Genomic DNA, 21,303 nt, shown 5'->3' with positions numbered 1-21,303 from the left:
TCAAGCTCTCGTTGTATTTACACTACTGTTCCTCCAGCACTATTGGGACAGCCGAGAGGCTGGAGTTCTATCGCGGCGACTATTAGCGGTAGATCGAACAAAGTCTGTCGAAAGCGCTGGGTGAGAATCAACGGCTGCATGAAGAAGGGCGAATGGAGCTCTGGTGAAGATACACAGTTGCGCGATGCTTTCGAGCAATTTGGAGCTCGGGGAGGGGCTACCGCGAACTCGAGGCCACCTGTGGAATATGGAACATACTACTCATGCAAAACGCAGATGGGTTCAAGCGTCAAGATATATAAAGACGCGTTCTGCGGATCGTATGCATTCCTTACCTTGAGACGCGAGGCCTGCAGGCAGTTAATAACGAGACAATTTCCCAGAATGTGCAGCGAGATGGCAGAACTACTTAGACCCCAACATCAAACGACAGAAGTGGTCTTATGATGAAGACCAGCGCCTCCTATAGGCTTATTGCGTACACGGAAGCAATTGGAAGATGATACAAACGCATGAGCTCATTGATCGATCTCTGCAAGACATTCGCAATCGGTATGTTCTCATCGGAGGCTTTGACCTGGCCTCTTACAGCGAAGCTGGTCAATAATGTAGCTATAAGGCTCTTTTCAGGCTCTGCAGCCGTAGCATCGCGTCTCCGCTCATTCCTTCTACTATCAATCTAGGTATTATGAATCAGGTGCACGACCTGACACCAATCCCATCGTATGACATGCTTTCTCTGAACAGCCCACACTACACACCTAACGATACCACAATGTTTTCGGAAGATATCTCATCTGCCTCGACTGGTGATACAACACTTTCGGCAGACTATAACAACTCGATAAATAGCAAAATAAGATTTTACGACAATGTACACGAGTTGAGTCGCATGTGGTCACATCTAGATTCCGCAACGGACTCTCAACCCCCTATGCAATGGAATAACCAACAAAATAACGTTTTTCAGCCTATAGCACAGTCAGCGGATTGTAACTATGTATAACTCCATCACTGGTTTTATTGAAGTTGTTTTCAGCAACTCTAGATAACATGAAGATAAACATACTAGCTTAATTTAGAGAAAGTTCAGATCCATTCTTGTACAGCAACTGGAATTCCTAGCCTCATCCCCTAGGAATTGACCGGTTCTTCCGGACCGTAATATCAGTAGAATTGGTTGCAACCAGGATACCCAGCGTTTATCTCAGCCTGAACAACCTTGTTATAATTGCCTACCCCACCCATGTAGTATAAAAACGCCTGCTTCTTGACATCGACGTTAGCCCCAGTGGCCATGATCCTCCTTTAGCAAACACAGTCATTTTGCCGATTTCATTAGTTTTTGTCAGCCATCCATCCTCAGCCTCTTGCCTAACTTCGATGATTGGACCTAGCTGCTTATCTTCGTTTCGCAATTCAGTTGCTATTTCTTCCTTGCGCGCTTCTGCAGTAGCAACGAGGCCTGTGATGAAATTCACCTGGGTTTCAATGAGGGGCGGTACGTTGGTCAATGGGCCTTGAGGTCCGTTGACCACAAACATATTTGGAAACCATTCATCGTAGTGGCCAGGTATGCTTTCACTCTATCGGCCCAGTGATCCTGTAGCGTCCGGCCGTTCTGTCCAACTATCGAGATCTCATGGTACATGCCATCGACAGCGTCAAAGCCCGTAGCAAACACAATGACATCCAGATTGTGCACTGTACCGTCCGAGAGCTGAATGCCATTTGGAACAATTTCCATGGATGTACTTAACACATCCACAACGTTAACATTTTCTCTGTTAAAAGTCTCGTAGTAGCCATGGGTTGTGACTGGGCGGCGGTTGAATCCACCAGGCGGAGTTAAAGTGCGGGCTTTGATGGGGTCTTTGACATTGTGCTTAATCTTTCTGCGAATGAAGTCTGCCGCCTCTTTCTTCGCTTCGTCATCTATGGCAATATCTCCAAAAGTACCGAAAAGGAACTTGATTCCATTGCCAGTCTGCCAGACTTGCTCAAATACTCGCTCACGCTCCTCGGTGGTGACGCTCATAGTCGGGATTGACGACGCTGTAATAGCATGTCCGGAGATGTTTGTCTTGACGTTTTCCATATTTCATCATAGTTTTTATTGATTTGTTTCTGATCTTCTGTTGTAACTGGGCCGTCACCGTTTGGAACCACGTGTTGCGGGTGTCGTTGGAATGAAACCAGTTGCTTGGCTTGATCAGCAAGCGTTATGATGAGCTGGACGCCAGTGGAACCATTGCTGATGACTCCAACTCGTTACTTCGAGAAATCATGGACATCTGGCCAGTTGCTGCATTGAAACATCACAATTAGAAGCACTCACAATGCCGAATAACGTTCCACAAAAGATGCAATGGTGAACCTGCTTGCCCCGTATGATACATTTCCCCGGTAAAGGTGTCAAGGCCAGGAATCTGAGGGAAATAAGTCTTCGATAAAGCGCCCAGAGCCGTGATGAGATATCTTGCTCGAAATATACACCGGTGGATAGCCGTATTTGCCAGCTGTTTTCGAGAAAGTCCGCCGACTCCATCCGAGTGTCCAATTGGATATACTGCTCTAGACCATGGCGTTGAACCACGTGCTTCAAGTAACCCTTTATTTCTGCCTGGGGCAAATATCGACTTTTCCAAGGATAAGTGAGTAAGTCCTCCTTATCCCAACTAGCGAAAAACTTCGCTATGCGTATCGCTCGTTGCACCCGGATATCTGTCCCAGTACCATGTACCTCCAACTTCAGGAGCAGCCTCGACGGCTTTTACCGAGAGACCAAGCTCGCGGAGCTTGTGTAACTGGTATATACCGCTGAATCCTGCTCCAACCACCATAGCATCACTGTGTTGCTCCATGACAGGTCTTTAAGATTGAATTGCCGAAGCGATATCACTCGGGTAGTAATAGAACAGATGGTGATTGTAACGTGGTGCGTGTAAAAGAGATCATTCATGTCAAAATAATTACATCCATGTTGCGGAATATTCAGTTTTTATATTCGTTTTTCACGCCTTCACAATTGGCGATATACATATATACATAGAAGTTACCACCCTGCTTTCTCATTACAGCATCCGCCTTTTTCACCTGCGAAGAGATGAAATGGAAAATCACTCATACAGTTGAACATTCAATTATTTAGCTGCCGAATTACTCAGCCTTGCAAAGGCAGTAAAAGCCCTTAGATGTTACAGTAGTGACAAAATAAAAGCAAACGAGTATTTGAAACGGAGTTTAAAGTTTTCCCCAACACAGCAACTACCGGAATTAGAATTTCCCTGTGACAATTATCCCACACCAACACAGTGCAACACTGATTTCTAATTATTTTACATATAGGCACGTATAAGCCAGCTGCCTAAGTATCGATCAGAGGACGCATGTTCCTCATCTTAGCAAATATGGAAGCCGGTGGCCATCTGTCTCATCATGACCGCTTTTCCACCGGGACATGCAGACCAATTCTCATTTCCCCCTAAATTCAGTCATATTCTATCAAAATTTTAATAGAGAATAAGATCATGCAGCTTTGTCATTGACCAAAGACATACCAAAGAAACAAGGACGTGAATAACAGCGCATTCTCAGAACAAAGATTCTATTACTATACCTTCGTCCACACTTTACCTTTTTCTAGATAGAGCTTTGAAGCTCCATAAAAGGCGCTTCCTACGGCAAGCATGACCCCAGTGAAAACTTGCAATTTCCAATAACTTCCTGCTGCTGCGGTAATGAGGGCCCCTCCAATTGGGCTTCCAGTAAGAGCTGCTATAGACATAAATGCGTACATTGCTCCTGATCTTAGTCCGATTTCGCGTATGTCGGATATTTGGGCCACCAGGGCAGGACTCATAGCTGTATAGGTTCCGGTACTGAGTCCAAATAGAGACGCAAAGACTATCGTAGTTGCATGAGAGTGTCCAGGTAGCCAGACACCAAAGACTAAAATTGTGGATAGGCATGCGGCGAAAAGGGATACGTTAAAATTTCCCACTTTATCAGCTATGTATCCCGGGAGGATACGTCCAATACCGCTGTGTATCACCAATTCAGCGTCAGTTTACTGCAATATTGACTGATTGGTGCGCATTAATAGAGGTATAGTCACGTACCTTGCCCCATTGAACATGGAAACCAGATACCCAGCAAGCTCTGGCGACATCCCTACACTTCTACCATATGTAACCAAGAAGGTTATAGGTATGAACATACCCATAGAGTAGAAGAATCCGGCTAGAGCTAATAAGAGAAAGGGAGGATCTTTGAATGTTGCAAAAAAGGATGCAACTCCGAAGTTCTTCGGCTGCGGACGTAGGCGTGACCGAACTGTCAAATTGGTTATAATCAGGAGGCCCAGCATCAAAAACGCGCATGTCCGCATTGTCCAACCAAATCCAATAATGGTTATAAGTCGATTTACCATAATGGGCATCACAACTCCGCCCATACTGGATCCACTGGCGGCGATTCCCATTGCTAGAGCACGTTTCTTCAGAAACCATGTTGTAATACAGCTGAAAGAAGGGTAGAGAACCATGGATGCGCCAATGGGACTGCAAATAGATTGAGACAGAATGAACTGGTAGTATTGAGATGAGATGGATGCCATCATCAATCCAAAAACATGGATGGCACTGCCGAGGAGCAGGAGAACTTTAGGGCCGAAATGGTCAAATAACTGTCCCACAAAAGGTCCCTAGGCACATATAAGCATCAGAGCAAGTCAAAAGGAATAGTGGAAATCAGATTGCATATCAACATACTGCAATGAATATTGTGAACATTGACAATGCTGGGATCCAGGACACTGTACTTGGTGACAATGATGCCAGTTGGTGGGTTTCATAGTATGCTTGGAACACGCCGACACCTTGGAGAATGATTAGCCATACGAATAGTAGCACTAATAGCATGAAACATACAGTTTGTCCACCCAAAACTGATAAACAAGCCAAAAAAGGCTCCCAAAACAACAAGCCATGCTTGCATGCCCCCATCCGGAAAAGACTGAGCGTCGCTGGGCTTTTCGTCAGGGTAAGGTGGCTCTTGACGAACCTCCACGGAGCATTCAGTGGTATGCCCCTTAGAGTCCATTGCATATGTTGGCCTTCCGAGCATCACAATCCAAGAATATGAAAACGTAGCGGTGATGCGAAAGAGATGGATGGAGGAATTTGAATGAAGCGCCCATTTCTGGACGCGGAAATCATCCGCGCCCTTTGAGAATTTCGGACCTCCGACTTCCCCCAGTGGCCCAACCACACCCGATTCCGCTATTTGTGCAAAGTATCATGCATAGCTAATTTTCCATTTCCATCTATCCTAGGCATTGTCCATTTTATCCAGTCTTTCATTATCAAGGATCTCCGCCGACCACTCCGGGCGTTCAAGCATCATTGCAAGCAGCCAGTCTGAGCTGATGACTCACAGACAATGGCTGCTAGGGCGCGTCGGGCTCATGATTTCTGCAAACGAATAGGAACTACTTCCAGAACCATGAAGTACACAAAACAAATTCTTGCACGCATTAGGGCTGTTATCTTGCACAATACATCTAGAATAGTTATATCGCGCCGAGTATAATTCAGATATCTTCTGCCATCTACATAGCACATTGTGCGCAAATGACGAAAGAGAACTTGAATTCCCGAAGGCCGATAGCCTATTCAGCCACCGGCAGATATCCCGCCATCGCAGCCAGTTTACGTACCTCCAGACGACAATAAGATGAGTGGTGTTATAACGCGACTAATATAAACACGTACAATGATGATGAGTATGTGTCACTCGTAGGTTATATTATAGAATAGTTGTCACAGAGTCGGTTTAATGCTATAGTAGATGCTGTGCCAAATTTCATCTTTGAACGTACCCGGTAGGCGCGTATATTTGCCCGTTTGGATGGGAACCACTCCCATGACTCACTGGCCAAAAAGTCATAACATTTGCCTATGGGCGAAAACAATAATGTATCCAAAGGTAATCCATTTTTACAATTTAATAAAAGAGCCGAATCGTGAACATTGGAAGGATGGGCCATGTCATAGCATCGACAATGGATGGGATATTTTGTGATGACATTACTTTAAATATGCTGTTTTGTAGATGACGGCCAAAGCTGCTGAATATTAATAACAGTTCCACCACGGCATTGCTTCTATACTATATATAACAACTATGGAGCAGAATAACCACCGTCAACGATGAAATCAGCTCCAGTTGCGTAAGAGGAAGCATCAGAGGCTAAGTAAAGATAGATGCCCTGCATCTCAACCGTCTCGGCAAAGCGCCTAAAATTGTTAGGCATGAGTCCCCGGTTCTGGAGTAATTCGTCATTTTTACTTACCCCATTGGGACTTTATCTTTGATAGAGTTCATAGTCTCCTCAGCTACTGCCCCTGATAGGCCAGTGTTTACATATCCAGGAGAGACGCTGTTAACGCGAGCGAACCCGAGCCATTCAATCGCGAGGGATTTGCCTGTGGGCCATATAAGTTTTAGAATGCGAAGAACAGGATTTCAAGGCTAAAATGATGAGTGGGCAAAACTTACACAAATGAATAACGTGAGCTTTGGAGGCATTGTACGCCGCCTGGCGCCGAGGAATGTTAACAATACGCCCTGACATACTGGCGGTTGCAATGAAGCTGCCGCTTGAGAAATTGGTTAATGTTGATCCATCTGCTGTTGTACCCTCTATTTTCTGGCGGCGAAAGTGCTTTCCAGCAGCGCGTGCGCAATAAACGACACCATCAGCATTGATCTTCATGAGATTATGGTATCTGCTGATGTCCGCATCGATGAATGCCTCATCTCCCCAGGAAGTACCCGAGTTAGCGACGAATACGTCGAGACGTCCACCAAATTCTTTGACAATTGTGTCTACCGCTGTTTCCACTTCCTCATATGATGTGACGTCTACTTTATATGCTCTACCTATTCAGCTCTGGGTCAGTCAAGGAAGACGGGGATTGATGTCGAGGGGAAGCGTGTATGCATAAAACTTGGCATCGTTACATTTGACATTGAAGGCTTTCTCAATGCTAGCTGCCTTCTCGATAGTCTCGCTATTCGTGTTGTACCAAATGGCCACATTGGCACCCGCTTCCGCGAAAGCTTTGGCTGCAGCCAGGCCAATTCCTCCCCCCGCACCTGAGATTATCGCCGTCTTGCCTGCGAGGGAGAAGAGTGCCATGACTCCATTATCTGCTGGAGGCACTGTGTTATTACGCCGGAAAACGCCATTATGAATGCTTTCGGCCATGGCAGCTGTCTGTTTTGCAATGTTACTGATGATATAAAAGGTGGTGTTGGGATATGATTATTCAAGCAGCAAAGATTCTGGTGAGCCATAATGTCGGGCTTTTGTGTGCTCTAATGCTCTGAATATAGAATGTGGAGTGCGCCAAAACGAGACTTGAGATGGGTCCACTAGAAGCTTCCGATCTCGCATGCAAAGTGCCTCACAACTTCTTACTCTTTCTGCCAATGTCTGCTATAATGGATAGTTTATCCAATTACGTATAGCGTTCTAATTAGCCCACGCCACTGCCAGTCGAAGTCATTATGAAAAGGCAACGTTACATAAAACCGGGACAGAACAAGCAAGTTTTACCCCCATAGCGTTTGGAGATCGATTATGGTGAGTAAGTAATTAGTAGAAGAGGGGGGGCTGCCAGCGAAGAGAGCGCCAAGGTTTCCAGTCAGAGAGTACATGTATCCACTGTGAATCGGCCTTGTTCGTAACAAATGAACACATACCGTTAACAAGATACTAGCTTCATAGTTTAAGCTTGTTTAGAATCCCGTTACCAGCCAAATCCAACAGGGGTGGATGTAATAATGTTGTCTGCTTTTAGAAAATATACGTCTTTCGTGACGAATGGGAATGAAAATGAACCATATCTTCTCGCTCACGCTGGGTTTTCGTTTCTTGAGTTTAGACCTAGTATTTGTTCAACGTATCAACATTGCCTATTTTTAGCTGTCGAGTGGTGTAAGGCATACATACCATGGGAAAAGAAGAATAGTCAAACATCGTCTCTTGCCCTCTGTCCCAATCAACTTAAATTTAACAATCTGTGGTAAAGCTAAGTGTATATTGTCTTTAGGCAAGAGCACTCTTTAGATATGTCAAGGATTCTATGCACTCTTTGTCTTTTTATGTAATACGCAATCGACTTCACCCGACAAATATAAAAGTATCGATAAGGTGTATAAAGCGGTAATGGATTGAGAAGTAATTTGTATATACCAAATTAAAGCACCCAGACAGGCTTTCTACTTTGGGACGACCTACTTAACTTAATATCAGATGCTGCAGTTAAACTGTCCAAGAGCGATAGCACCATTGCGAACGTCTACTTTCTCCATGGAAACGGAATGTTTAGAGGTTGCTCATTTGCTTAATCTGCCGGCAATTCGGTTCATGCCGTCTGCGGGCTTTCTCGTATTGCAAGTACTATGAAGTGATGAGCAGCGATTATCTAATCACAAGCACTCAAAGATTCACTGGGCGTTCCAGCTTCAAACTCGATGCCCTCGTTGAAAGATTAGTAAACAAATTGCAGGATACCCGAGGGAGCTATGTGTTGTGGGACCGCTTACTTACCAGATGCCGAGAGATATTCCCATACAAATAAGTGCATGGCATGACACGAATTGTATCGACTTTGTAGTTTTCTCTTTATCAAGTTTGTCTTTTTATGTTTCCCCTATTATTGCAATCTCGCTGTGGTTCACATACATCTTTCTACAGACGACAACTACAAGAATAGCAATGTCTCCCTTACGAGCAGATGTTTTCACAGCCCCGTCTATCCCTTTCGTTATTCCTGGAGGAAAACCGGGTCAACAGTCACATTGGTCTCCTACGACTGCCACGTTGATCTCGGGAGAACGTGAAGCAATTCTTGTCGATGCCCTTTGGACAGTTCAGCAGGCAAATGATTTGGCCGATTGGATTGCATCGACCATCCCTGGGAAACGACTCACAACTGTCTACATTACTCACGGACACGGTGACCACTTTTTTGGCCTGAAAATTCTCCGCAAACGCTTTCCTGGCTTTCAAACGTTGGCCACACCGCGTGTAATCGCTCGAATGAAGAAAGAGCTTGAGCCAAAATATTTCCAACGTGCGTGGGGAAATCTCTTCCCCGATCAGATTGACCACGACTCTGTGCTACCCGAAGAGCTTGGAGATAGTAATGCGTTATCGCTCGAAGGCCATGTTTTGCAGGTACATGAAGCTGGCGACTCGGATACAACTGACACCACTTTCTTACACATTCCTGATCTCAATTTAATTGTCGCTGGCGACATTGTCTACAACGATGTGCATCCGTTCTTGGGGGAAGCAGCTACGCCTGAAAGACGCCGCAGTTGGCTTGCGTGCCTTGAGAAGATTGCAAAACTGAACCCGCATACAGTAATTGCAGGGCATAAGAGAGATGGAGCCGTTGATGGAAGCGATAACGTCCAGGCCACAATCGAGTATATCGAGACATTTGAGAAGATGCTTTTGCAGACCAAGGATGCAACTGAGCTGTTCCAAAGAATGTCCGAGAAGTATCCGACTCGCATCAATCCGCAGGCGCTGACAGTATCATGTCGGAATGCATGGTCAGCAAAGAAGAGAGCTGAGAAAACTGTAACCAAGCTTTAGTGACTAAAGAGATATATGTACGCACTGTCAGAAATGAACCATGCCATGCATATTCAGCATGTGCTACACTAATTCTTCATTATGGTCTCTTATTGTAAAGCAGAGCTTATATACGTTTATTTACGCAAATATCTCGCTCCATTGTTGTACCGTTCTCCTGATATTGTCTCCTACATCTGACTCTTCGTCTGACCCTTCCGGTTGGACACCGGTGTTATTCGCCCATGATAGCTCCCAAACCAAGAGGCCGTCCTGGAATTCCGTTTGGTTATAATTTGCTGGTTCTGTGGCAATCAAATAATCGACAAACATTTCCCATCTCTTCAAGTGATATGTCTTCATAAGCCCAGACCATGCCTTTGACGCATAGTCGACGAGTTGTCCTGAAGGGCCCCAGACAGTGATTTGATTGCGAGCTTCATACTCGAAGAAGTCAGCATATGATGCATTCGGGGCTGATGCACGAGCTGCTGAGAGCCAAGTTGAAAGACGGAAATTCTTATTCGACGAAAGAACAAGATCGAGGGAAAGTAGTAGGCGAGTAAGCTGCTCTCCTTGTGTCCTTAATTCTGTGGCTCGGTTTTCGGCTGTCTGGTTAGGCATGTAATAGATCTGTAGAAGCTTCTCGTATATGGGTATAAATGCGTTAGATAAAACTTGACGTGTCCAGTCGACGATGTCGTATTGATATGCCGGATTGTTGAAGAGTGATGCATCCTGTAAGCCAGCCTGGTAGAGCTGCTTCCACGCGCTTACCATGGTAGCGGGGTCATATGTCAGTTTGGTTCCCAGAATTCCAACAATATTAGCCATGTCAGTCGTCCTGGGGATGAGTTCAATGATTGACTTTGGTACAGATGGCATCATAGTGAGATTGGTGTTATCATAAACAGTGGTGCGGACCGTCTCCCATGCAGCGTAAATACTTGCAGGTCGCTTACTACTCGAATATCGTGCAGCAGCCCAACTCTTGAAATAGGCGTTGGTGTCGATAGGATTGCTCCTCCAAGCTTGAGAGAGTAAAAGGTCATAGACAATTTCGTTACTCTGCTGGCCCTCCATCGACAGGCCAAATCCAACTAGCGATTGTGACTCTTGCAGTGCCAGAATCGGGCTCTTGGTGACATTCTGGATCTGGCCATACAAATTTATGGTGGCGCCGTAGTTTTGCAGTTCGCACCAGATCCAAGGTTTGCCGTAATAGGATTGAGCACGTTGCCATTGGGGCATTGATTCTGACCAAATGTCCAAAATCAGCATGTCGCTGTCGATAGTGACGCCGCCAAGGTATCCTTCAATGCGGTCGTTTGTCCAGAAAGTGGTGTTTTGCGCGAATAGCCACGCCTGAAACACCCAGATGGCGTCGGGGTCTGCCGCTTTGAGTGCCTTCCATGTGTTTGAGCTCGCATTTCTCAGGTAATCTAGGTCTTCCGAAGGAGGTGTCATCTCATTAAACTGGTCGAGTGTATAGAAGTGCGTGACGTTTCCATACGCCTGCTGCTGCTTCGCAATAAAACTCAGTTGCATTTGCGCAAATAGAGGATCGACAGGATTAAGCAATATGTCTTCGGTATACTTTTCGGGAAAGTTCACCCACTGAATGCTACGAAGTATCTGAGCATCAGGTAATACACGAGACACCGCCCGAGGGACGAAGCCAGGAAATGCGGGCAGAATAGGCGTAATGCCCAGCGCCACCATGCGTCTTATTATTTTTTTCTGAAGAGCGAACTGGTTGTCAACCCATTCAAACGGTAGATTAGAAGACCACGATCCTTGTAAGTTGCCAAAGTGGTTCCAGGCGAGGAATGCAGGACCAGTGAAGAAATCTGAAATATCATCATCCGTGAAGCCGACTTCTCGAAATACTTCAATGAAGAAGTTCTCGATTCCAATCCAGGCTGGAGCCAGGTTGATGCCACGAAGAGCCATCCAGTCCAATTGCAATTCCCAATCTTCCCAAGTCCAAAATGGGGCGGTATACGAAGTGGTAACTAAATTAAAGTGTCACCCTTTGTGCTCAAATTTTGAAGATTGAAGTGCATTTCCATCCCCATACGTACCTGTGTTCAGCTCATAGCGGTATGGAACAATACTTTGTCCATTCAATGGTGATGATAATCTCGGCAGACTCGCGGGTGCATCTTGGAGTTGGCTACCGGCATGCCACCAAATATCGACGTGAACAACGTCTGAGAGGTAAGAATGAAGGCTATTGTCATATATTAGATGTTTCCCAAATGCCTAGGAGATCAATTATAGCCGCTCATGGTAGGTAAATCCGGCCTTACCCATATACGATAGAACTGAGCGATGTTCCCTGCACATGGATCTTACCATCGGCGGTGCTCACAACAGTGTAACTATCTGCTGCCGACGCTGTGTCGTTGGATAAAGAAAAGATGAAAGAGTCTTCATGTTGCGGTAGTCGTCGCTTCACGAGGGCTTTTATACCAGCAATTCGGTCTGTAGTTGAGGCACTGGGCTTTGAAGCATTGAATGCTCCCACCAATGGGGAAAGTAGACCTACGGCCGTAATGATGCAGAATAAATGCATGACTCTCTTCTGGCTTGGATCTACCAGTTCATGCCACGCCCGGCCAACTTAAACAGACGTGAGTCGGTCGATCGATTGACCTTGCGTAGGGACCGGTGCTGGGTTAAATAGTTGTATTTATTTTCGTGCTCATAGCTTCATGCCTTGTGCAAGTGTAAGATGTAGACGCGAAGGGATTTGCTTAAAGAAGTTAAACAAAGGAGGAGTGTGGTTGCATTTCTCGAATCCTAAATCAACGTTCCCTTGTCGATCAACGCGGTGAATCATGGGGCAGTGAGAATTGTCTCGCCATTATCCACTTGATAGCTGCGCCGAGTATCCGATGCATGCCCGTGAAACCAAGCATCCCGGTACCATCCCTGCCGGCAACAAGAAGGGGATAACGGCTCTGTAACAGCGGTGAACAGATTGACCAACGTGTGCAATCCTCGTGTTTGGTTAAGCTATCTTCTTATGGGCAATTTAGAAATTGCAACTTATTTCCTGGTTCAAAACGATCTCCTTATCATTATTCGCAGTAGAAAGCTTTATCTGGAGCGAGGGCCTCTTGGGGTTCTTGCATCCAGCTTTTAGCTCAGATGTATCAGTTCTTTCAGGCAAATTGTCGACCGTGTTGTGTTATTCAACAGTAAGACCTCAAGCGCTTTCTGTAACTATTTCTTGCATGGGATAGCTTCAAGACTCGCGAGTTGGAGGTTTCTGGAGCATTGAGGACATTGAAGTCTTGGCCTTCTATTGCATACGGCGAGGACCTTGAGTTTTCTAAGATGCCAAACCCCCACCATGTGTAGAGTTGAGATCTATTAAAACCCACCTGTGAATGCTCCGGACATTGCGGGGTAATTTCCGCACAGCGTCACGAAAATGTGAATGCAAGAGCCGCTCTGTTAAGTACAAAGAGCAAATGGAAGGCCGAGCCATACGGCCGAGGGAGAATGCCGGAGAAGACATTTGGTTTGCATACTGAGATACGACAAAAGAATAACTAGGAGTCGGTAATTGCACGTATTCATGGGAATTAACTAGGCAGAAGCGGCTTAGTCTGGTGTCTATTCACGCCCTTACACTCTTCGCTACTTGAGATATTTTCCTAGGCGGACACGCAGTGCCTAACAACGCTCCAGGAACATATCCCGATCAGTTGCAAGCATGGAATCTCCTGAGTTTGTGCTCACGGATCAACAGATCAAGGCTTTCAAAGACTGGGTCCAGTCCAAAGACTGCAAACCCCGTGTTTGGGACGCTCAAAGATGGTTTCAGACCTCTCAACAAACCGATAATGTGTCCGAAGCCTCCCTCAGCGTGATTCTTGACCCGCTCATTGACGAAGCCATTGAAGATGCCAATAAGGCTGTTGACGAACGTAATAAGGTGTTTTCATCCATTGCCCTACCGTTATGCTATTCTCCCTGCACAATAACCAAGATCTGTAGCTAACAATCAGGCCATATCAATGACTGTAGGCATTGTCATATCTCAAAGTTCCTGGTTTTGGTCTCCCGCTGGGGCATATGCCGCCCGAAGAGGAGCGTTTCCCAGTTCTAATTGGAGTTCACAACTACGACTGGAAAGCCGCGACACTTCTCATACGCGAAGTATGTATGCTCAAATTCATAGAAGAGGTGACAAACAAACCTCAGTGGTGGGAAAAAGTATTCAATCCCGATATCGCCAATAAGTGGAAGCAAGAGGCTTTACAAATGAACTGGGAAGAATACCGCACATACGCGGACTTTACACCTGCTATGGCAGATGCAGTAAGTCTGTATCTGATTCCCGTCAAAGGCCACCTAATTGATTAGCAAATGCCAGTGTATTGATGAGCTGCGCAACAAGGCGGATTTGTTCAAGAAGACAGGGCTCATTCTCATCTTCGACTACTCGTCTTGTGTCATAAAGTCTGACAGCCTTGTCCCTGAAGGCTTGCGAAATGCCCTCCGCACAGCAGCTGCGGTACTTGAAGACGTCCCAGAGGAGGAAAAAGACTGGCATCCGGGGAGTACCCATAAAGTGCTCGATCTTGTTCACCCATCTCTATGGCCATTCATATACGGCCGCACTCCCGTGTTGCTCGAGAAGCGGATCAATCTTGAGAACGCATTGAGCCACTGTGGTGTTGGCACAGTTCTTCCAGCACCAAAGCCAATAGAGATTGCTGGCCCGGGGAGCGATTGGTCAAGCCCCTTAGAGATCCCCGTCCCTTCGCTCTCATATAAGTATCAGTGGCTTCCATGTGACGTTGTGCTAGATGGTCAGACTGCGAGGATCGACAGCTACATAAACAACTTACACCCAGTGGAGCACGCGAACTTATACCCCATCATCGAACGCTTCATCGAGAAATCTCTTCCAGCTTGGGATGTCATCTACCGCTGGCCAAAAGAGTTTGAGATTCAACGCCTGAAAACAAGAGAAGCTAGATCGGAATGCACAACTAGCGAAATTTGCGGTCAAATTTATACGTGCTATCCGTGGAACCGGCCAATTGACGAGGACGAGCCGCCGCGGGATCAAATGGAGCCTTGCACAGAAGAGTATCGTACTTCTGAACGATTCAAGCGTGACATGGCGTGGCTAGTCGAGACTCACAAGTTGGATTTGCCGGAACCAGTTCCTACCAGCGATGACTATTTTCGACTGAAACCAGCGGATGTCAAATCGAGCGGCTTCTTCAATGGCACATCTCGTATTCAAGTCATCGTCAAGCTTGCCAATGTCCACCTTACACCAGAGGACCCAGATTTCAAATTTGAAGCATCTAAAGAGCTTGCCGACTGGTATACCTCCGCTGCCAATGATAGTGGGAATGATCCAGACCTGGAAGGATCTTCCTATAAGCCCGGTTCTTCAGAGGCTTCTCCATCTGATTCTGAGACCTCATCCAGTGAGGGTCGGCCTTTGTCTCTGGACCTCTCCGACTATCGTAGCGTATACGTGGACAATGATCCTACCGAATTCGAAGGCGGATCATGGCATACTGAGGGAATGTTGAATGAGCGTATATGCGCCACTGCGCTTTTTTATTACGACTCGGAAAACATTACCGACTGCCATTTGGATTTCCGCACTCCAGCTGATCGCGAAGAATTGGTTGTCAACCTCAATTATGAGCAAAGCCAGCATTTTCCGATCGAAAGAACATTCGCCATCCCAAACACTAACCGTGACACGTTGCAGTATGTTGGAGGTGTTTTGACTACAAACAGTCCCTCCACTGGAGACGCCGATACTCGTGCCGTTTTCTTTCCAAACCTCCTTCAACATCGTGTATCACCGTTCCGTCTCAAGGACCCGACGCGACCAGGCCATCGCAAAATCCTTGCGCTTTTTCTAGTTGATCCAGCGGTTCCCGTCATTTCCACAGCCAATGTGCCACCTCAACAGCGTCACTGGTGGGCTCAGGAAACCGGCGTCGAAGAGGCTCTGGCCGCACGACTACCCAACGAGTTGACGCAACTCATCCTTGATGATTCAGCTGGGCTGCCTTTCGACTTGGAGGAAGCGAAAAGCATTCGCCTTGATCTAATGGATGAGAGATCAATGAAACAGGACAGTACGGAAGAGCAGCTCCATACAGCGAATTGGAACTTCTGTGAGCATTGAGCATAGTGCCAACGGTCTTTTACGAGTCATTCGAGCTGTTACTTTGTACCATTAGTGATTACAAACAAGATGAAAAAGTTGGTGAGCTTTTAGCCATCAGCGATATTTCCTTTGCCCCGAATTATTTAGTTACAACGTTGGCGCTCCAGAATGCCTCGGTAAACTGGTGACACTCATTTGGCATGTACACGGCACACCCGAGATGACAATATTTTTTAATATCACGATCGCATTCTCTTTCCCGTCTCTAGGTACTTATGGCCAACTATTGAACGGTAGCCGCTATGGCGTGATGCGCGCTGTGGAGGGATCTTTGTCGTCGTGTGGAGATCGTATAAGCTGAACCCCAACCGCCACCCGGGCCGGGTATCGTTTCAGTGACAGCGGAACGAGCCCCGGGTAATCCATCGAGTTAAGACAGATTAAGCATATAATTCCATGAAGATGCAATAATGAAAATCCATTGAGATTAGTACCTTTTTTTATTTACAACCAGCGTAGTGTTAGAGCTAAATTACCTTATACAATTAGGTCCCTACGTATGTGACCAATGAATGTGCTGGCAATAATGCTTCGGGATAATGCTTCAATACACATGACAGCAGAATGGACATTGATCAGGGGTATAAACTTTGTTTCATTAATTATTCATAAATTTTACCGCTACTCGAGCTCCAAGTCACAGGCGGATATCACAGACCATAGCCCATATGCGTATCTAGCTAGTGAAGGTGTTTTATCCGTGAGCCACGTCCTTCCAGAAAAGTGGTGGAGAGATAGCTCAAGTCAAAAAGATCAAAGTTTTCAACCTTTGGAGCATCGATAGCAAATCCATTATGGATGAGGTTAAGTGTGTCCACGATTGTTGTGCTCTACTCGGCCACAGGGCAGAAATCATAGAAGCCATCAACATGGTTACCCCACCATGAAGGGAAGGGAACCGCAGGGCCACCAGCCCCAAAGACTGCAAAGGAAAGGATAAAAAGCACTGTGAGACTAGCACCATCAAAGGCACCAGTGACCAAGTACGAATAATCCTTAAAAATGCGAGGGCGGTAGTTTCGGAGATAAAACTGCGTGAAGAATCCAGCAGCAAGCTGGCTCCAGATAACGCAGGTTTGAGACTGGTTGTATGGGATGTAGCCAGCGTATTGGATGAACTGGGGCAAGTTGATATCGTTGACATCGAAGTTTCGAATTTTGGGAACGAACTATCGAGACTGCGGTTAGTGTCTTGTAAGAACAAGAGGGGGGACAATATAAAGAGTATGTACTCACGTAAACGAAGATGCGATGAAGAGCAACGACTCCAGCACCAATAGCCAACCCGATGGGTACCATCTCGTACTCTGCGCCAGTCTTGTAGAGATACTTGGCAAGGGCCCATGATGTAGCGTTGGTGTTGAATGACTGGATAGTTGCGCCACTCCATGAAGCGTTACCGTTGCTGTCAATGAGAAGTTCGCGGTTGCTGTTGACAATGGAAATCATGACACCATAGTTGACGAAACCACCAAGAATGGTACCGTAGATTTGAGTGAGGAACATGACACGGGGAGGGATTTTGACTGCAGGAACAAGTCAGTGATTTCTCTTGTTTAATGTTCTGTTGGGGCTTGTAACATACGATATTCGCCCATCTTCAGGTCATTGCACAGGGTGACACAGTTGTTAATAACGTTGTGAGACCAAGCAGCAAAGTACATGTTGCCGATAGGGCGACCAGGAAGCATCAAACCAGCCAACATCTTGGACAAGTTGTTGGTGGCAATACCGTTACCGTAGCGAGAGTATAGAATGGTACTCTGTTATCAAGGTTAGACACCGCATCATTTGAAAGCGCCAGGATGGAGATACTTACCAAGGGTGCGATAAAGATGCCGAGAAGGAGGGCGACAACGTACGCCCAAGCAGGAAGGGTGATGTTCTCCTTGATAACGACAACGAGACCGAGAACAAAGCTGAAAACGAGGACAGCAATGTACCACCACCACGGTGCCTCTTTGTAGTGCTCAGCCATATGTGCGTGATGTCGGTCATCATATCGACCTTCCCTCGAACTTTTGTACGCCTTCTTAACATCTCCACCCCAAAACAGGAAGCAATGAGCAACCAAGGCACCAATCTATACAAGCTTTAGTCGAAGTCGTGGAAGAGATGCAGGATGATGATGCAATGAAGTATCATAGAAGAGGGATACGTACAGCAGCGTTAGCCATGAACATGGCATATGCGAAGCTGCCAGTCAGCTTAGGAATACCGTACTTCTGCAAAGCACTCTCATCGAGCACACCGCCAACAAACACCTCTGAAACAGGGTATTTGGTACCGTTTTCGGATCGAAGCTGCGTCGACATAAATGGCTGGGATTTAGCGCTCCACGAATTAGTATAATAGATGGCGAGCAGCACTGCGTAGCAAACAATGAATCCAGCAGCAGCATGGGCTTGCAGTGTAAGAGGAAGAGAGGTGTTGAAAGAAGTAATCTAGCGAATGTCAGCTCAGGTATACAGTTGCTTTCAAAAACATGATTGCCTTACGTATTGCCAGTCGAACGAGAAGCTAAAGAGTCCCAATCCTTCGTTGTTGGTAGCACCACCGAACAGGTTGGTGAGGATGGCAGCTTTTGATCCTGTAGCGTGCATGGCGGCCAAGCAGGGGATAGAAATGGAGTTCAGGAACGGGAAAATGTATGCAGGGAAGAACTCGTAAATGAACATGGCCACAAAGCTGTACCAGAAGAATCGGAGAGGCTTGGAGCCCTTGAGGTTTTGCCAATGAAGTCCTTGCAGGGTTTTGACCGTGGGCAGAGTGCTCCAGTAGACTGCTTCGACGTGCCATACGGCAATCGGACGCAACACACCGCAGATACCATAGCCGAAGAGTCCAATGGAGATGGTGCTCAAGACGACGGTGGAGGCGCTCAAAGGCAGGTTGTAGAAGAGGTCCTGGGCGGTGAAGACGGTGATACTGGCAGCAGCGTTGGAGGCAGAGGTAGCTGTGATGGCACACACAGCGTGCTCCTTAAGATTCCACGGCCCAGGGTTGATGAAGGTAGCGATGGTGATCCACAAAGGAGGTTTTCCCTGACCGCCCTTGGCTGTCCATTTGGCCTTTAGCTTGTCACCACGAGGGAGGAACATAGCCCAAGCATTGCCGACGAAGTACGCGATGAGGACGATGAAAGTTCCCGAGATTGTTGCCGCGGTTGGTTTGAACTGGGTTTCCAAGGTCAGCTGGTGTTTGGCTTGCCGTTGGAATTTGAAATAAAACAGCACGAACCTGGTAGATTTGACTCATGACAGCTTGGAAGGCCGACAGACATGTAGCCAGGAACATGCTTCGAAACGTCAAGGCGGGCTCGCCATCATCTCGCAAAGGAATCAGATGAGCCGATGCGTCGGCACCAGTAACAATGATAACATCATCACTGGCATTGTCCTTCTCATCGTAGTCGTCGCTGTCCAAGGGGGGAGCAACGGTGATCTCAGGGTCCAAGGCACCCTTCTTCTCCGAGTACACCTCGCCAACAGCGACCTTCTCATCACTGATTTCGTGGGCAGGGGTCCTGCCCTCCACAACAACGGTGTCGTCTGCTATCGAGGCCGTCATGATGGCACAGAGCTTGGGAGAGCAATCACCTGAGAGGTCAAGACAAAACGCCGCGCCAAAACCAGGCTCGAGACGTTGGCAACGCCCGGCTCTATATCACTTTCCATCCCCGCCATGCCAACCACGATATGTGATATCAAGGTATCATGGAGCCCTGGTTCCATGTTTTCGGATTGCTATGGGGTCCAGGCCGGTGGTGTAATGCGGGTGAGAATTTGTGCCATCAACAGGCTAAGTGCTCCAGAATGCTTCCCAAGCAACACTACCCATGTTTGGGCAGGTACTTTTGAAGACAAACACCAAAATGGCACGGACTTTCCGCATCTGGCTAGCAATCGTGTTAGACGCTTGAAAGGTCCCGGGGCTAGTTTGGTAGATAAGGTTATGTAAGTCTGTTGGACCACGTTCTGGGACACTTAGATAACGCAATGTGACGGCAAACCTCAGAGTGATCGAGTTTCCGTGTACATTGCGCGGCCGGGGAATTCAAGACATCCAACGGACATATTCGCGCATCATCTGATTGCAGTTGTGCCGTTGGGCAGAGGGGAGCAGAACCAATCCAGTAGTGTATCCCGGGACCTTTTCGTTGCACCATCAGGTGAGCCGCTAAAGCGGCGTTTGCGGAGGGAATATTGCCTTCATGTAAGGGCCCTTTGAGAGTCTCGCACTTTACCTCACATGTCAGGCTGACTCAGTTAGGTAGGACAGATACGAGCATGCCTTAATGACTTCCGAGGAAGTTGATTCTTCAACGTGAACAGTAACATCTCATTCCCTCTAGTACTTGGATTATTCCCTGACCGCTACGGCATATACGCTGGACCGGGCATCCGAGCTTTGTTTTCTCTTGAGGAGTTTTCCAGTGACACCCCAGATCTTGTCTTTGTACGTGAGAGGCTGACTGGTCAAAGCTAACAATGCAGCACATCTAACTTGGGTTACATCTCTCCGCAATTGCCACACTGGTTTGGGGGTCACCCTTGCCACCTTGCCACGATCAGGAGAATACGGATGTTGCAAGGTCAGTGGCCAGCATGTTGGACAGGTTTCTCGTCCCCCAGCATCTGACGCGGGTAGTAGCATCCACAGGTACCAAGACTCAACACTGTTCGTCTATTGGTCTTATCGGGCCGCGGAGGACTTTTGGTATTCAAGCATCCGAGGCTATCAAAAGGTCCCATCCTTCAGCGTACGACCGCGGCAAGGGCAACCATGTGCTAGATTCCCAGGATAAGCACACTGGTCCCAATTATTGCCGCATGCCCGTACGATTCGGCAGATTTGCATTCAAATTGGCTTAGGCACGATGCATGTTGGTCGTTGTGGATCATGACGCTGAACAGGAAACCCGGTCGAAATCCTGTGAGGTTGCACCAACAACCAAAGCATCGCTAAGAATGGTGTTACCCATCAATTAAGCTCAGGCTCGGAAGATTACGCCATGTACCTATGAAAATTTCCATCAAGCGGCTACTTATTTATACCTTACGTGATAGGTAGGGTGAGGAGTGCAAGCTAACAGTGGTCAACAGCAAAGATGTGCTCTACACTGACAACTCCACCCAACAATGCATCGTGCTCGGACGCTGGCATCCAAAGGCAACCGATATCCAAAGGTTGTTGAACCATTATATCTAGAATGAGAGGTTCATGTCGGAAAGCTATAAATCTTTGCTAGTATGGGAACAGAATCAATCTATGGACATTTTGCAATGGAATCTGCTTTTCCTAGACTTTCTCCACCAATCTTCGCCCAGGCAACGTCTATGGAGGCGACCGAGTACCAGCCGTGGCAATATTGCCGTTCACAATTTCTTGGCTCATCATGCCATTCCTTGGCATGCCACCCCTG

The 21,303-nt window shown here is 46.9% G+C and overlaps 6 protein-coding genes across 6 annotated transcripts; 2 read left to right on the top strand and 4 right to left on the bottom strand.

The window, feature by feature from the left end:
* Window positions 1-1,510: 1,510 nt before the first annotated feature.
* On the bottom strand, window positions 1,511-2,098 carry Triagg1_2261 (uncharacterized protein; the record flags this gene model as incomplete). The annotated part of the gene is made up of 1 exon (XM_062896423.1): window positions 1,511-2,098. One exon carries the CDS (start codon window positions 2,096-2,098, stop codon window positions 1,511-1,513), a length of 588 nt encoding a protein of 195 aa, XP_062759117.1.
* Window positions 2,099-6,184: 4,086 nt separating this feature from the next.
* Triagg1_2260 (uncharacterized protein) lies at window positions 6,185-7,273 on the bottom strand (the record flags this gene model as incomplete). The annotated part of the gene is made up of 4 exons (XM_062896422.1): window positions 6,185-6,299; window positions 6,356-6,488; window positions 6,562-6,941; window positions 7,014-7,273. The coding sequence occupies 4 exons, from the start codon at window positions 7,271-7,273 to the stop codon at window positions 6,185-6,187; spliced, it is 888 nt and encodes a 295-aa protein (XP_062759116.1).
* A 1,515-nt stretch (window positions 7,274-8,788) lies between these two features.
* On the top strand, window positions 8,789-9,676 carry Triagg1_2259 (uncharacterized protein; the record flags this gene model as incomplete). Its single annotated transcript, XM_062896421.1, has 1 exon — window positions 8,789-9,676. One exon carries the CDS (start codon window positions 8,789-8,791, stop codon window positions 9,674-9,676), a length of 888 nt encoding a protein of 295 aa, XP_062759115.1.
* Window positions 9,677-9,796: 120 nt separating this feature from the next.
* On the bottom strand, window positions 9,797-12,233 carry Triagg1_2258 (CAZyme family GH89; the record flags this gene model as incomplete). Its single annotated transcript, XM_062896419.1, has 3 exons — window positions 9,797-11,670; window positions 11,740-11,888; window positions 11,968-12,233. 3 exons carry the CDS (start codon window positions 12,231-12,233, stop codon window positions 9,797-9,799), a joined length of 2,289 nt encoding a protein of 762 aa, XP_062759114.1.
* A 1,149-nt stretch (window positions 12,234-13,382) lies between these two features.
* On the top strand, window positions 13,383-15,836 carry Triagg1_2257 (uncharacterized protein; the record flags this gene model as incomplete). Its single annotated transcript, XM_062896418.1, has 4 exons — window positions 13,383-13,596; window positions 13,716-13,828; window positions 13,874-13,990; window positions 14,046-15,836. The coding sequence occupies 4 exons, from the start codon at window positions 13,383-13,385 to the stop codon at window positions 15,834-15,836; spliced, it is 2,235 nt and encodes a 744-aa protein (XP_062759113.1).
* An 872-nt stretch (window positions 15,837-16,708) lies between these two features.
* Triagg1_2256 (uncharacterized protein) lies at window positions 16,709-19,448 on the bottom strand (the record flags this gene model as incomplete). Its single annotated transcript, XM_062896417.1, has 7 exons — window positions 16,709-17,047; window positions 17,115-17,404; window positions 17,464-17,641; window positions 17,698-17,961; window positions 18,041-18,322; window positions 18,377-19,054; window positions 19,119-19,448. 7 exons carry the CDS (start codon window positions 19,446-19,448, stop codon window positions 16,709-16,711), a joined length of 2,361 nt encoding a protein of 786 aa, XP_062759112.1.
* Window positions 19,449-21,303: the final 1,855 nt, after the last annotated feature.

Source organism: Trichoderma aggressivum, assembly GCF_033847375.1.
Source record: "Trichoderma aggressivum f. europaeum strain CBS 100526 chromosome Unknown scaffold_005, whole genome shotgun sequence".
Lineage (NCBI taxonomy): Eukaryota > Fungi > Ascomycota > Sordariomycetes > Hypocreales > Hypocreaceae > Trichoderma > Trichoderma aggressivum.
The sequence above is the reverse complement of the archived record's forward strand: the minus strand, read 5'-3'. Positions and strand labels throughout refer to the sequence as shown.